Source organism: Oratosquilla oratoria, chromosome 12 (assembly GCF_046742065.1).
Source record: "Oratosquilla oratoria isolate Oo_2021 chromosome 12, ASM4674206v1, whole genome shotgun sequence".
Classification (NCBI taxonomy): Eukaryota; Metazoa; Arthropoda; class Malacostraca; order Stomatopoda; family Squillidae; genus Oratosquilla; species Oratosquilla oratoria.
In genome coordinates this window covers 43515515-43532527 of record NC_134788.1, presented here as the reverse complement: position 1 = coordinate 43532527, position 17013 = coordinate 43515515, and the positions used below count along the sequence as shown (strand labels likewise).

Genomic DNA, 17013 nt, shown 5'->3' with positions numbered 1-17013 from the left:
GATTTGTTCTAAAACATCAGTATATACCGTTTACAATACCTAATTTCATCTCATTAATAACCTACAGAATTCTTTCTAAAGTACTCCAACACCTAGACAGCTACAACCATGATACTGTGCTCTGTGTGTGATATAAGAGTAATCTAATATATATATATATATATATATATATATATATATATATATATATATATTATCAAATCAAATAAGCCATCCTGAGTCCACTGCTGAACAAAGGCCTCCTTCATAGTATTCCATGATTCACACGACGGTACCAACCTCTGCCACGTCACTCCTGCAAACTTCTAAATCTCGTCACACCACCTATCTGGTCTCCCTCTTCCACGCTTCCCATCTCGCGGCGTCCACTCAGTAACACACTTGCTCCATCGCTCATCAGTCGTTCGCACCAACTTACCTGCCCAATTCCACTTCCTCTCTTTTACTGCTTCCACAATATCTTTCACTCTAGTCTGCTCTCTCACCCAACTTGCTCTCTTTCGGTCTCTCAGCGTTATTCCCATCATTGATCTCTCCATTCTCCTCTGTGCAGCCCTTAGCTTTGTTTCAATCGCCTTCGTCAGTTTCCAAGCCTCACACCTGTAGATTATTGCTGGCAGAATGCATTGGTTGTAAACTTTACATTTCAAACATAAAGGTAGAGAGCCTCTCAGGATTTTACTATACTTGCCAAACATTTTCCAGCCAATTGTAATGCGTCTTTTTATCTCATTATCGTGATCTTTCGTCACCTTCACCATCTGACCTAAATAATACTCTTCAACTTCCTCAAGATTCTCATCATGAATTACAATCTCTTTACTTTGAACTTTCGTGTTGAACATTACTTTGGTTTTACTCTTATTACTTTTTAAACCTACTTTGATACTTTCTTTGTTTAGATCGCTCAGCATATCTTGCAAGTCGTCTGCTCTTTCTGAAATAAGAATGATGTCATCTGCAAATCTTAGGTGGTTCAAATATTCGCCATTAATCTTCAAACCTTTCTTTTCCCAACTCAACCTTCTGAAAATATCTTCTAAACAAGCTGTAAATAGTTTGGGTGAAATTGTATCGCCTTGCCGTACTCCTTTCTCGATTTTGATCTTTTCTGTATCTTTATGTAGTCGAATTATAGCGGTATTTTTCGCATAAATCTTTTCTAAAACTCTTAAAATCTGTTCGTTGTACCCTGTTTGCGTAGCGAGTTTAGTATTGCTATTTTTTCTACCGAGTCAAAGGCTTTCTCGTAATCTACAAAAGCTAAACACACAGGTATATTATATTCTGTCGTTTTCTCGATTAGTTGGTTTATCGCCTGCAAATGGTCTAGAGTTGAATATCCGTTTCTAAAGCCTGCCTGTTCTCTCGGTTGGTTTCCATCTAAAACTTGACTCAGTCTATTTGTAAGGATCTTGGAGAATACTTTATATACGTTTGATAGCAAGCTAATCGGTCGATAGTTACTAAGGTCCTTCTGGTCTCCTTTTTTATGAAGCAAAATCACTATAGCATTACACCACGCATTCGGAACGCTTTCTTGACGTAAGCACTGGGTGTACAACTCAGCTAATTTAATATGAACTAATTTACCAGCGTCTTTCAATAGATCTATTGATACACCATCTTCCCCAGGTGCTTTTCCTCTCTTCATAGTTTTAGAGCAAATTCTACTTCTTCCTTTGTAATCTCTGGTACACTACTAACGTCTACACATGAATTTACTGACTCAACTACGGCCTTCGAAGAGTAAAGCTCTTGGTAAAATTCTTCTACTCTTTTTACCATTTTGTCTCTACATTTAATTATTTCTCCATTTCTATCTTTCTACCATATCATTTGCTGTCTTCCTAAAGCATGTTTACGCTCGGTTACTTAATACTTTTACCTTTCCGAATAGTTTCTTCTATTTCGTCCATGTTTCTCTTTCTTTTCTCTAATCTCTGCCTTTTGTTGATAAGCTTGTTTAGTTCTACTCTCTCTATTTCGTCTCTACTGCTTTTAATCTGCATGCTCCTTCTTCTTTTAATTAGGTCATTTGTAGTTTTGGAGTATTTGTTTTCTCTAATGTTTTTTGTACTTCCTACTTTCTCTGCTGATTCCTTAATGATATTCACTAAATTCAAATCAATATCTTCCACGCTGTCCTCGTTAGTTCTTAGAGCTTCGAATCTATTTTTAATTTCTAACTGAAATTTCTTTTTATTATCCTTAACCTTTGCAAGGCTTATTTTCCTTTTTAAAACTAGTTTATTTCTCTCGGCTCTGAAGTTGAATTTAGCTGTGCATCCTACCATTCTATGGTCACTCCCTATGTTGACTTTATTTATCACCGTAACATTGCTAACGCTTTTGCTCTCATCTCCTAATATGAAGTCTATTTCGTTCTTTGTTGATCCATTTGGACTTCTCCACGTCCATTTACGACCTACACGCTTTTGAAAGAAAGTGTTCATTATCCCCATATTGTAGTTCTCTGCAAAATTGACTAACATCTCACCTCTGTCATTTCGTTCACCTACTCCAAACTTCCCAATTGTATCCCTGATGTGTAGGCGACTGTGAAACACCAATTGTCACTTTGTTCCACTTTAATCACTTATTGTCACTACACAATTAAAAGTTCTAAATCAATAGTATTTATCACATCTTCCTTATCACTACAGTGCACAGTTAAGTTATCGACCGACCGCCGCTCTGTCCGCCGCTCCTAAGCAAGATGCTGTATTGACTAACATTTATCTTATATTCTATTATTTGTCTGTTTATTATTATTTGCTTCATTCTCATTTATTATTAGTTATATGTCAATTTATCTATTTATTTATCATTATTATGATTTTTCCGCATCCGACCTAGATATGGACCAAAAGGTCTCCTGTCGGCATGCTCCGCCTTTGTAATCCTTTGTTGTAATGTGGTGAAAGGGTGGAGGAGAAAGTTCGTTGGTTCACGTATGTGCGATCACGCCCTTTGGTGAGGAGGATCTTAAAGATAAAGTTAAGGCTCATTGAACCAAGGAAATCACCACGTCACTGCAAAGCTCACCTAGGATCTTGTATATGTCTTCTCGGGGGATTCCTACATTTTCATTCTCCCGGGCAGAAGATTATAACTAATAGAAGTGAGTCGCCATATCCATAAGCAAGGATTACAAGGGCGGCGACAGTGGTAACACTTACATCTATATTTTCATGTATACTACTCTACCTGCATGGATGAAATTCCCAACGTAGCCTGGATACCGCTTTCTCCAAGCTATAACTGATTGCCATCCCATTACTCAACCTTGACAATCTCTTCCTCCCATGACTCAAACTTGAAAATGGCTTCGTCCATCCCTTGTATGTCGCCACCCATCCTAATTGAATTACATCGGGGATTCCTAATTATCTATATTTCTAGTGGTATGGGATTATTCAAACTCTCCCAGTGTCTCTCTTTGAAAAATGCTGATTCCGTTGGTATGGGAAAGGCACATACCAAATAGATAAAAATGACAAGGGGAGGGGAGTATACTTTACCACCTATGATTATCTCTACGATTGCCTTGATTCCTGATATGTTCCCTAGAACCTATAAACATAAATAATAGAATCAGGAGTGCCGGTATTACCCAATGAACTTGAAGTTCTTGTCTCGTGCGAGTTATCATGTGACATTTGAAAGGATCTCGCGAGAAAGCTGCATCGCACAAGTCATACAATCAAGTCTTCTCACCTGTGTTGATTATCATATGCTGTTAGATGCTACTCTTCCAAGCTGTTGGAATTTCCTTTTTTTTTCCGGAGTGGGTCATCACGTGATATTTCAAATCATCCTTATATCAGAAAGCTTCATCCCAGAGGTCACACTGTAAAAGGCTCAATCATGTGTGGATCATCATGCGACATTTGAGAAGAAAAAAAATCGCGAAAAAATGTAATTTTCGCAGGAAAATTAATTATTCCCTGATACAAACCTGAGGTACTCCTTGCAATAGGATAGTTCGCGCAGCGCAAATATTTTAACCGCTAAATTAAAATCCTCACTCCGTGGGTCTGGGCAACGCTTATCCTCGGTAAGGGGCCCTATTGGGGCAAGGGGGCCCTTCCCTTCCACCACAAGTCTCGCACACTATACTCCATTCTCTGAGCCAGGTATGAAATTAATCACAAGGTTTGTCAGGCAAGGGAGAAGGAACTTTTTAGAGGGGTGGCTGAGGAGGGCCATTAGAAGTAAGGAGTACCTCAGGTTTGTATCAGGGAAACATTAATTTTCTCACGAAAATTACATTTGTTCCGAAGAATACAAACTCTTCGGTACTCCTTATCATAGGAGACTCGGACTTAGGAGGAAAGGAAGTAGTTATCTAGCCTGGGAAACCTCCGTAAGGAAAATTTTTAGTGTGCTAAGACCCAAACTTTGAAGGGCACCTAGTTCTATTCCCAGGAGTGGAGACAGACAGGGCATACTCACTTTGTACCACCGGAAGGGCTTGAATTGATTCCCTTGGAATGCTTGAGAGCCCTCGGTGAGGTAAGGGAATGCAGGAGTATGAGAAGGACTTTGGATAGGTATCACCGTGTTTGCCGAGCCAGAACCTGGATGAGTTGTCAGGGTCGGCTGTGTGCTATGGGGGAGGGGTATGTCACCTCAGGACTTCTTGGGCGGCCACTATGGGGCCCAAAGAGAAGTTCCCTAAAGATTCCCACACGACTTCTTTGAGGTAAAAGGAAGTGAACGTAGTCTGGGACTTCCATATACCTGCTTGAAGGACCTGGTTGACCGACAGATTCTTTCGGAAGACTAGGGAGGTCCCTATTGCCCTCAGGTCATTGGCTTTGGCTTTAGGGCAATCCGTGGGGCTCATTCCGTAGGCCATGCGGATGACTTCCTTGATCCAGTAAGAAATGGAATTCTTAGTGACGGGCTTACTCTTACCCATAGTAGAGACGAACAACCTCTGCAATTCTGGTCTAAGATGTTTAGTCCTCTTGAGGTAGGTCCGGATGGCACGCACTGGGCATAGTACCATTTCCGCTTGTTCGCCCCCTACAAAGTCGGCTAAGGAAGGAACACTAAAGGACCAGAATCTAGGGTCGGCTTTGGCCGGATCCTGGTTTTTGGCAATGAATTGGGGCAGAAAAGTGAAGAAGACCTCTTATCATCCTTTTGAGTGGGCCACTCTATAACAGATGGCACGTAACTTCCCTACTCTCTTGGAAGATACTAGGGCTAAGAGAAAAATTGTCTTCAAGGTGAGGTCCTTCAGATGTGCGTCTCGGTGAGGTTCGTAAGGGGGACCCCGCAGAGAGTTCAGGACTAATGCCATATCCCACGGAGAGGAAGTGATTTCCCTGGTAGGCACGATTTTCTGAAATGTATGAGCATGGAAAATTCTGGTGACAGGGCTAGATCCATGCCCTTCAGAGAAAACACCTGATTTAGCGCTGCCCTATAGTCCTGCACTGCCGAGAGGGAGATCTTCTTGGACTTCCGGAGGAAGTGGAAGAAGGAGGCAATCTCATGAATGGTGGCTTGATCTGGGATTACTGTCCGGGAGTGACACCATTCTGTAAAAGCATTCCATTTCCCTTGATAAAGGTTAGCTGAGGAAGAGCGAATAGGAGCGGACATGTCTTCCGCCACTTCTATGGGAAAACCCTTCTCTGAACGCGTGAAGCGAAAGAGCTGACGGGTTCTTGTGCCAGGACCCGTTGATGGGTTGATGTAGGAGGTCCTGGGAATGCCCGCTTGGAGAGTCCCGCCTGGGCCTGGGTGCGGATGGTCCGGGGGACTCAAAGGGGAGGCTACCTCCTCTGGACGAGGAGGAGTTACCCGCGAGTAACGCGCGCGTGGGTACACCTTGGGCCTCCTGCCCGTTAACGGGCATGGAAAGGGCTCCGTTGATCACCCGGCTCGTCTTACGATGGGTTCAAGGTGGACTGCGGGACTCCCGATTAGAAGAAGAGGCTGAGGCGCTCTTTGTCTTCGAACTCGGGTTCTTTGTCCGTTTGGGGGTTGAGCATCCGGGAAGGGCCGAGGGCGAGCCGCAAGCAGCCGCATCCGGGAAAAAGCTCGTACAGGAGCGGTAGTTAGAGGTGGCCGGAGGCGCATGTCCGTCTATGCTAACCGCCCTGGGTGAAGGACTAGGAGACAACTGGGCCCGAGATTGACTCGAGGTGGATGTTGTACAACCTTTCCGTCTACTACGCTTTGGAGGAGGGAAAGAACTGCTCATCTCCTCCGCAGGCGTAGTATGCCTTCTCTCTGTTTCGCGGGGTGACGGGGGAAGCCATTTTCCCTGCTTGAGTACCTTGGTCCTTGCATGCACTCTCTCGTGAGCATGAAAATACGCGGACCACTGCTTATCATCCCATTGAGCGCACGTTTCACACGGGGATGAAGGGGAACACTCCATATTCCTACACTTGATGCACCAAATGTGTGGGTCCGCGTGTGTTGGCGCGAACGGGGAAAGGCAGAGATATTTCCCTTCGGCGAAGGCACACAACCTATCTCGAACAACAACACTAGAACCAGATTCCATACTTACAAGAGAAGGGTAGAGTACTCGGGGCGGTTAAGGAAATGAAGCGGGATAGGAAGAGGGCACTCAAGAAATTCCAGGCGACCGGATGTTTTTGATGTAAGACGCTCCAAAAAAAAAAAAAAAAAAAAAAAAAAAAGGACGCCGCTGGAAGGCTTGTGGAAATGGACGAAGCAGGTTGCCCTATTTTCGTCACCACACAAACGCAAATAGTGAACCGCGGAATAAGAAGGGTGCCCTATAGCTCGGTGGCGGTTATGTAAATAAGAGAAACTTCACTATCGTTCAAAGAAGGCAATTCTACCGTTCCCGAAACTGAACTTGGGTAAATTGAAGCAAGTATTGTGAGAGATGTTGACTCGTTGGCTACCGCGAAGAGAAAGGAGTATAGTGTGCTAGACTTGTGGGAGAGGTGGGGGGGGCCCCGTGCCCCAGTGGGGCCCCTTACCGAGGATAACCGTTGCCCAGACCCACGGAGTGAGGTGTTTTAAAACAACACACAGTGCTTAGCGGTGGAAAATTTGCGCTACGCGAAAGTATCCTATGGTAAGGAGTACCGAAGAGTTTGTATTCTTCGGAACAAAGAGACTGTGCTGTACAATATGTAACAGGAAGTAGTCAAGGAATTATTACTAGCTATAGCACACCCTCCTTGAAATGATTGATACACATGCGCCCACTCATCAGCAATAGGGGGAAATGAGGTTTGTTGTATGTCTCTAATTATTGAGCCTCGAAGACAAGGGTGCACACTAGTGAAAATAATGTTCCATTTTCTTCTGTGACATTTCATACCATGAAAAAACATACACACTCTTGAAAATTCTTTAATTGTTTCTCCTGAGTTATCTGTTGCCAATTTATGCGGAGTTTTTGACAATGGTTGGCAAATTCATTGCACCAAATGAATTACGCCAGAGGAAAATGGCATACAAATAAAAAACGGATCTGATATCAGAAAAGCCAATATCATGAATATTCTGGTAAACATTATTGGGAAAGGATCTGTTTTCCTCATCCAAAGAATTTCTTACTTTAGTTAGACTAATTCAAAATGAGAAAGTTCAATCTTACCTTCTTCTAGATATTTAGATGTAATTTATTGAAAAGGCGAAGACTTTTCGAGAGACTGGTTTTAACTCGGCCGAGTATGTACTTACTCTCTTTCGCCTTATTGAGTTTATCCAATTGCTGTTTTAAATTGTGATGCAATCCTCTTTTGTTTTTAAAGAGAGGTTTCTCTTTACAGTTGGGAGTAAATGTTCCTCCGAAATTGACTTACAGTAATTTTATATTACTTTTATTTGGCACAAATTCTCAGCGTCTTAATTTCACGGAATCAGAGATTTGAAACCGAAGCTAGCAGCTAGCAGTAAGCAATAGCTATATATGGCTCGACCATTGTTTACTTTTTCACCGACCAGAATTTTCGGTATTTATTTCAAATATTTAATGTTGTCAATAGACTACAAATTATCAGTAGCCATTGATCATTAGAATGATTAATTATTCAGATTTTATCCAATAATTTAAATATACACTATCTATTACTTTAATGAAACTAAACCCCCAGAGTTCAATAAATGAGTTCAATATGATGTCACCTTTTACGTAATTTCTAATAACACTACTGACGAATGTCGATAACAGAAATAATCCGCAAAACCAAGATATAGTTCTCTATTGAGCATATCCGGAAGCTAGTTGAGACTAGATATAGGGGTTACCTAGTCTACACATATGGCCCAGTGCTTCAAGATGGCCGCACAGTCACGGCTATCTTCTTAGAAAACATCCAAGAGTCCTTCTCTGTAAAGCTTCTACCCACCACGGTCTCGGCCGGGCTGATCACCATCTGGGAAGGAATAAAGAGGGTTCTCGCTTTCCCCCATCCTCCATCTCGTATCACCGTACCCTTAGACTCTGGAACCAGCCTTATGGCACTACAAAAAGCTCAACGCGCCCTGCGACATGACACTTTGTTCCTCAGTTGAAACCACAACAAAAAAGACATCTGTTAGGCTAGTTTCAAAGCAAACTCTGATGGAGTGCTGTTTTTATCTGGTAATAAATTCGAGCACCTATGTTATGTGGCTCGCTTCTAATGTCGAGAAAAGAGCAAGTGACGAGATGGCGAGGGAGGTGACGACTTGTGTGTCAAGTCGTGTCGATCTGCTTGCGGGATAGTTGGGTACGAGGTGAGAAAGCAGTCAGTGACCAGGCTTACAGCTTAACGCTCCGAGGCGATGTGGTTCCTCATCTGTTTCGTCCATATTTATATACACGGGCAGGTCATGACCCATGCTCCTAATTAGGATAAGGTCGTGTGATGCGTGGCAAGTCAGACACGAACGCTCTTACACTGCCGACTAATGAAGACAGAGGGTATGCGTTCTTCAACGAATTCATTGTGCTTCCTCGCGTGGCTGCCAGACCGAGGCACTGGTTAGTCATCTTGGGGCCTGACAGGGTCCGTCTTAGGCTGGTGAGCTGCATGTGCGTTTCCTCAAAGAGGCCTTGTCCCACCCGTCGGCCTCAAGGAAGCTAGGTCGAGTCGACGCAGCTGGGCGGTACACGAGTCACACGGGTGGCACTGCGAGCGATTCCGTTGGGGGTCCTTGGGGTCAAAGGTCGTGGAACGGTGATGTGAGGGATAAGGACCGAGGTCTAGAACTGATGGAAACTTCCTAACAAAATCCATACCATGTGGGACTGTACGGACACGAGATGGTGGATGCTGCTGCTGCCAAAAAAGGGAGCCTTAGCACAGGAATAAGACCAGATCAACCATCCAGTACATGGTCAGCGACGCTTTGCATCGACTCGACAAAGCCATCTGAGAAACCTGATTGGCGGACTACACTGTCACCGCCATGCCCAATCCCCCTCCCACACTTTTCCTCCTGCCCCCCCCCCCCATTCATGTCAGCTATAATATCAAGAATAGGGGTAAATCATTGACACACACAATACACAAACATTCCTTATATCTGCGACAAGGAACGAATCTCCTTTCACGACTGCCTGTTCTACTGTAGACAAACGAGGGATCATTTCTAGCCACTAAGGGACTTCCTTGGGAATCCTTCCACTGTCCTACATCATCTGAGAACAGCTCCAACTCCAGATGAACACAGTCTTGGCAGCCAATCGTATCTGTTCCTCCCCAATGGCAATCTTTTTGTCACATGTTTCAGTTGGGACCAAACTAATTAACCACCTCTCAAGACTCCAGTAGAGAATGTAAAATCATCCCATATGCCATTCCTTTATGGCTAGGTATAAAATCAATTACCATAAACTCTTGCCCTATCACCATCCAGATATAAGACACCATTCTCAAAATCAGCAAGCTACACTGGGACTTTAGATATATATACACAAGATCTCCTACTGAGGATTCCCTATCAAGAACCTCCCAATGAGGCCACCTTGATAATAAACCTTACTGGACAGTTCTCCATGTGTACACTTAGTATACATGTATGCAAGTTTCAACTTGGCATCTGTCCTTATTATCCAATTATCATACATAGATTTCAATTCTTATATTGTTCCACCTTTGGCTATATTGTTGGTGTATGGTAATAAATTCAGAAAAAAAATCACAATTCTCGCTACACTTAAAAAATGCAATCATTTCATAGTGGCCAATAATAAAGCCACAGGAAAAATTACAACTTTGGTGAGGAAAATAAGTAATCAAACACAAATATTCAATTCACTGGGTCTTATTTTAGTCTCTTCTTCATTGTGACAACCTATTGTCTTCAGTACTCCCACAATGCATTTTACTCGCCTGGTTTTATTTCTATTTAACCCACTGGCACAGGTTTTTTTTTGCAGCTGATCATTCAATGTGGACAAGATGAGAGACTAAACTATTCATGCTTAACATAATAAGTAGATACTTGAAAGAAAAATAAAACATCCACTGTTTCTTTGTTCATTATAATACCTAGTCATATTTTTTCATATACTAATTTACAGAAAGAAAGGTCCCTTTCTTCAGTGCTCCTGTTCAAATCGACAACCAAACAGTAGTACACAGACAAGTTGATAACATTACACTAGTGTTTCATATCATGGATATAGATTAAAATAGCAATTGATAAGGTGAGTGTGGTCTGTCAGGAATACATTTAAGTACTGCAATAAAACATTATTTCTATTGTGTTTTCTTTACTGTGAAGTTTCACAATACAAATGAATAGTACTACAATAATTCATTTATCTGTTTGTTTACTAATCTATTTCATTCATTCATTTGTTTTGTAAAGACCAAGTGGCATCCCATTGGTCCTATAACATATCAGATTTAAGCTTAAATTATATCATTTCCAACAAAAGCAAATTGAGATATTGAACAGATTTTAGATATGGTCCTATAAAACATTCACTAAAACTACTCCACTGAAGTTACCACAGCGTTGTTAAATACATAATAACAATGCCATGCAGTACTTGTTCATATGGAACACCTGCATTTAAAGAACAAGTTCAAAATCACAAAAAAGAACCAAGTACATATATTTATTTGAGGAGTATATCACATTCATTTTTGTCTCAAATGTCATAGGTCTGACTTTGAATCTAATAACTCCCCACACAGCTCCAGTCTTTAGACAGAAATGTGCAACACAATGTTACATGAGAAAAGTTTTGCTTTTGTGTGATTTATCATGTGACTTTTGAAAGCATCTTATGAGAAAGCTGCATTGCACAAGTCATAATGGAAAGTCATCTCTCCTGTGTTGATCTTCATATGCTGTGTGATATTACTCCTTCATAAGAAAGCTGCACTGTACAGTTTACAGTAGAAAGGCTTCTCTCCATGTGGGACATCAAATGCTAATTTAGAATACCCTTACAAAAGAAAAGTCCATGTCACAGGTCATGCTATTGGAAAGACCTTTCTCCATTGTGGCCCACCACATGATATTTGAAATCATCCTTACTTGAGAAATCTGCATCACACAGGTAACACTGTAAAATCATGATGTCTCTTGTAAGTTACATAATACAGGTCACACTGTATGGGCTAACACGTGATGTCTGAGGACTCTTTTTCGAGTGAAAGTTTTATTGCACAGGTCACACTGGAAAGGCTTCTCTCCTGTGTGGGTTATCATGTGATCTTCAAGATGTCCCTTTTGTGAGAAAGCTGAATCACACAGGTCACACTGGAAAGGCTTCTCTCCTGTGTGGGTTAACACATGATTTTTAAGTTGTCCCTTTCGAGAGAAAGTTTTATTGCACAGGTCACACTGGAAAGGCTTCTCTCCTGTGTGGGTTATCATGTGACTTTTAAGACTCCCCTTTTCTGAGAAAGCTGAATCACACAGGTCACACTGGAAAGGCTTCTCTCCTGTGTGGGTCCGCATGTGACATTTAAAAGTAGCCTTTCGTGAGAAAACTGAATCGCATAGGTCACAACGGAAAGTCTTCTCTCCTGTGTGGGTCAGCATGTGACATTGAAAATGAGCCTTTCGTGAGAAAACTGAATCGCACAGGTCACACTGGAATGGCTTCTCTCCTGTGTGGGTCCGCATGTGACGTTTAAAAGTATCCTTTAGCGAGAAAACTGAATCGCATAGGTCACACTGAAAAGGCTTCTCTCCTGTGTGGGTTAACACATGATTTTTAAGATTACTCTTTAGTGAGAAAGCTGAATCACACAGGTCACACTGGAAAGGCTTCTCTCCTGTGTGGGTCAACATGTGACGTTTAAGATTACCCTTTATTGAGAAAGCAGAATCACAGAGTTCACACTGGAAAAGCTTCTCTCCTGTGTGGGTCCGCATGTGACGTTTAAAAGTAGCCTTTTGTGAGAAAACTGAATCGCATAGGGCACAACAGAAAGGCTTCTCTCCTGTGTGGGTCATCATGTGACGTTTGAGATCGCCTAGTTGTGAGAAAGTAGAATCACACAGGTCACACTGGAATGGCTTCTCTCCTGTGTGGGTTGTCATGTGATTTTTAAGAGATTCCTTTCGTGAGAAAGCTGAATCACACAGGTCACACTGGAAAGGCTTCTCTCCTGTGTGGGTTCGCATGTGACGTTTAAAATTAGCCTTTTGTGAGAAAACTGAATCACATAGGTCACAACGGAAAGGCTTCTCTCCTGTGTGGGTCATCATGTGATTTTTAAGATTACCCTTAATTGAGAAAGCAGAATCACACAGGTCACACTGGAAAGGCTTCTCTCCTGTGTGGGTCATCATGTGATTTTTAAGACCACCCTTTAGTGGGAAAGCAGAATCACACAGGTCACACTGGAAAGGCTTCTCTCCTGAGTGGGTCATCATGTGATATCTAAGACTAACCTTGTGTGAGAAAGTTTTACTGCACAGGTCACACTGGAAAGGCTTCTCCCCTGGGTGTGTTATCATGTGATGTTTAAGATCACCCTTTCGTGAGAAAACAGAATCGCACATGTCACAGTGGAAAGGCTTTTTTCCTGCGTGGTTCATCATGTGACGGCTGAGATTACCTTTTTGCGAGAAAGTTGAATTGCACTGAGCACACTGGAAAGGCTTCACTCCTGTCTGGGTCATCATGTGAAATTTGAGAACATGCTTTTGTGAGAAAGCTGAATAGCACTGGTCCCACTGAAATGACTTCTATCTTGTGTGGGTCATCATGCGACATTTAAAATTAACCCTTGATGAGAAAGCTGCATTAAAATGGTCACATTGGAAAAGCTTCTCTTTTCTTTGGGTTGTCACATGATATTTAAGATGATTTATGAGACAACTGTGCCACAGGTGTCGCACCAGTCTCTTTGTTGTATGACAATGACATGGAATCTACAGATAGCTTTCCCAGAGAAATATTGATAGTTACACTTCTGAAAAAAGAGAAAACATAAGATTGACATCTAATTGTTTAGGTGTATAGGATTGTGGATGTTTTGTACACAAACCATTTCATTCTCAAATTCCTTTGTACCTACACAGAACATGTGTACATGTCATCACCTAACATAAAATAGGTAGAAATATTAACAGATATGGCCCTATGATATATTGCATTCTACCTTTTCATTAGAAGTGTACTGAAAACCATCCGTTACATGCATACTCACACCATCATGACTCGAAATTTCTCTAGCTTTATTTCATCTGGTCATAAGATTTGGAGGGGGGAATGGCCCATATCAGTCATTCTCTAATACAACTCCAATGGCTCACAATACCTGAATCTATAAATGACCTACTCTAGTAAGGTTCATTCAGTTCACCTCAATCATCTGACTGACATAAGGTTTTGTTTCCTCCACTACACATCAAATTGGGTCTTTGTTTGATACAGCTCTTGACAAGGAGTCTGCTGTCTTGAAATATCTTCAAGACTTCTTTCCTAAACTTTCAGAGGCAAAAATGAAAGCTAGTACTATCTTTATTGGGCCAGAAGTAACAAGAATGATGGTGTTCAGAATTTCTACAGTTCACAGAAAGTGATAAAATAGCTTGGGAGTGTTTCATTGCTGTACTCCAAAGCTTTCTTGGAAACAAGGCTGATAATTATATTGAACTGGTTCAAGATTTAGTGAAGTTATGGTGAGATGGGCTGCAGAATGTCCTTGGAGGTTCATATCCTAGATACTCACCTCAACAGCTTCAAGGACAATATGGGAGCATATTCAGGGTAAAATGGCTAATGCTTTCACCAAGGTATAATGAACTCTGAACAGAGATATCAGGGGACCTTCAATGAAAACATGATGGGAGACTACATTTGGGGGCTCACACATTAAAGTGATTTGTTGTATTCATGCAAATCAAGGAAAACTGTCCACTTTTAATCATAGAAATTATCTTCACATATATTATCAAATCAAAATTTAGCGTCATTTCTTTCTGTCCCTAAATGGTGAAAATAGAAATTTAGCTATTTTGGGGCAAAAAAGAATTCTAAAATCCATAAAAGCAAAGTTTGACAGGAATAAGTAAGATTTATATTGTTTTGCTTTGTAAAGAATTTGAAAATAATGTCTACCTAACTGGTTGTGACGCTGGTGATATTACTGGCAAAATATTTTTTTCCTCCTTATCTTTGTGGAAACTTTATTTGACATTACTATGAAAAAACATCCATCAGGAGCTAAGATGTGAGGGAGGAAAAAATGGTGGGTGGGAGTGAACTGGGTGAGAGTAGTGGGTATGTCATTTTTTATTTGGTTACCTACCATACAATGGGGGAAAAACCCTTGGTATATAGATAGTATTATCTCAGTTTAAAAAGTGTCCCTGCCTATCTACATGAACCAATATAAAATTGGGCATTTTGTGAGTTTTGGTCTCATTTGAACATTTCCTACATTACTGTTTCTCAAATACACTTCCCATATATAAACACTTTGTAGAAGAAAGTAGTACTAGTACATAAATATGCATTATCAACACCATTTATATCCAGTACACTGGTTGCACCCAAACCTTAGGGTACTGATTGGAAAACTCCTATACCCTCTTATGCCTTTATTTATTTATTTATCTATTTATTTTTTTAGGAATGTCCCCTGTGGGGCTACAGGGAGAAGGATGCCTAGTCCTAATCCCCATCCCGTTTTTGTCGCCTCTTACGATTCAAGTGGGAATACTTGGTGACAGTATTCTTTACTGAAGCAGCCTTGCTGTGGACGTGGTGTGTCTTGTGACACTGCTTCTGACCCAGGGCAGTGGAAAAGATGCAGGGATGACTCATCATCCAAGAGGTGCCAAGATAAGAGGGAGGGAAGAGGGTGGAGGGGAATGGAATGTGATAGGAATGGAATGGGTGGGAGTGGTTTTTATGCCCTTTTTTTTGGGGGGGGGCTACATCCCTTATTAGGGGGAAAAAAGCCTTTGGTATATGTATGTATGTACATTGGTTGGACAGTGGCTTGTGTCAGAGAGTTGATCCAGCAACTTTATATTTTACACTTTGGTAAAAGAATATGAATGGGTCACAACACACACTATCATAATGACCAGTTTCACATTTTTGGAACTTTCACTATCTCCAAGAAGTTGATATGATGTGTGTAAATAGATATGATATTAATATGACCAAATACATAGTGACCAATAACTGCAGTCAAGTGTTGACTGGTGGCAAGTAGTATGGATACATAGATGGGCACTTTCTAATGACTAGGCAAGTAAAGCAGTACTTTCCTATAGAAGTGACACAGGACTTGGACACTGTATATGGTGTCAATGAATCCTGTTTTTATGGGTGTTTTAACCAATTTCATTTTATTGTGACCAAGCAAAAATTGGACCATGTGTAGTTGTGTATATATATATTATATATTTATATACAATATATTTTTTACAGTTACAGTTGACGTTTTACTGGAAGAGGGCTTATGTGGCCTGTGACTCCAGTGTGGCAGCCTGATTTCTAGTATGATGTTGGTACTGGCCGCGTGCACTGTTAATTTGTGCTCTATAATTATATATTTGCTCTTGTCCCTCCCAGAATTTGTCTAGCCTTGCCTCAAAACTTTTAACTGTGTCTGCATTTACCACCCATTGTGGCAGCTCATTCTAATTATTAATGACTGTTATTAAAGGAGTACTTTCTCAGGTCCAACCTTGCTCTTGGTTTAAATATTTTCCGATTATTTCCCTTTGTACTGGACCCCTCTCTAAATTCAAAGAGACCCTCAGTGCAGTTTCTGTCATATACACCAGTGACGATTTTGTATGTCTCAATTTGGTCCCCCCAGGATCTCCTTATGCCAAGGTGGGCAAGTTCAACTTCCTCAGTCTCTCTTCGTACGATAACTCGTTGAGGGATGGCAATAATTTAGTTGCTCTCCGCTGTACATTTTCCACAACCTCCAAATCCTTCAACAGATGGGGACACCACACCGGGTTGGCGTACTCCAAGTGTGGCCTTACAAGAGCCGTGTACAGAGGCTTGAGAATGTTTGGTTCTAAATGTTGAAAGGTCCTTCTGATCAGTCCTACTAACATATTGGCTTTATTGATTTTTTCTGCCAAGTGGCTGGAGGAATTTAGTTTTTTCATCTATGATCACCCCTATGTCTTTTTCATTTCCTGTCTTACTGATGTTGCCGTACAAACTATAACCCTTCTCTTCCATTGTGGTCCTCCCTATCCTCATATACTTGCTCTTCTCTGGATGAAAACATAGGAGCCACCTCTCTGTCCATTCTTTGAGTTCGTCCAGGTCCCACTTTAACCTATCACAGTCTTCATTGCTTTGTATTGTCCTGTATATCTTAGTGTCATCTGCATATAGATACACTTTACTTCCATTCACTGCTGCTTCTGGCAGGTCATTTATGAATATTATAAAGAGCATGGGGCCATGAACAGAGCCCTGTGGGACTCTGCTTTTTACTTCCTTCCATCTAGAAGCCTCTCCATTTATCAACACCCTCTGTTTTCTCCCTGTTAGAAAAGTTCAGAATCCATCTTAATATTTTACCTTCTATCCTGTAGCTTGATATTTTTCCCATCAGA

General features: G+C 41.3%; 1 protein-coding gene across 1 annotated transcript; it reads right to left on the bottom strand.

Moving 5' to 3' along the window:
* Positions 1–11073: 11073 nt before the first annotated feature.
* LOC143031555 (uncharacterized) lies at positions 11074–13291 on the bottom strand. Its single transcript, XM_076195567.1, has one exon. The coding sequence runs from the start codon at positions 13090–13092 to the stop codon at positions 11560–11562; it is 1533 nt and encodes a 510-aa protein (XP_076051682.1). The 5' UTR covers positions 13093–13291; the 3' UTR covers positions 11074–11559.
* Between the last annotated feature and the right edge of the window lie 3722 nt (positions 13292–17013).

What these genes read in the sequence shown, in the direction of transcription:
- LOC143031555 (XM_076195567.1), bottom strand. Translation starts at nt 13,092, where the DNA reads ATGATGACCCAGACAGGAGTGAAGCCTTTCCAGTGTGCTCAGTGCAAT.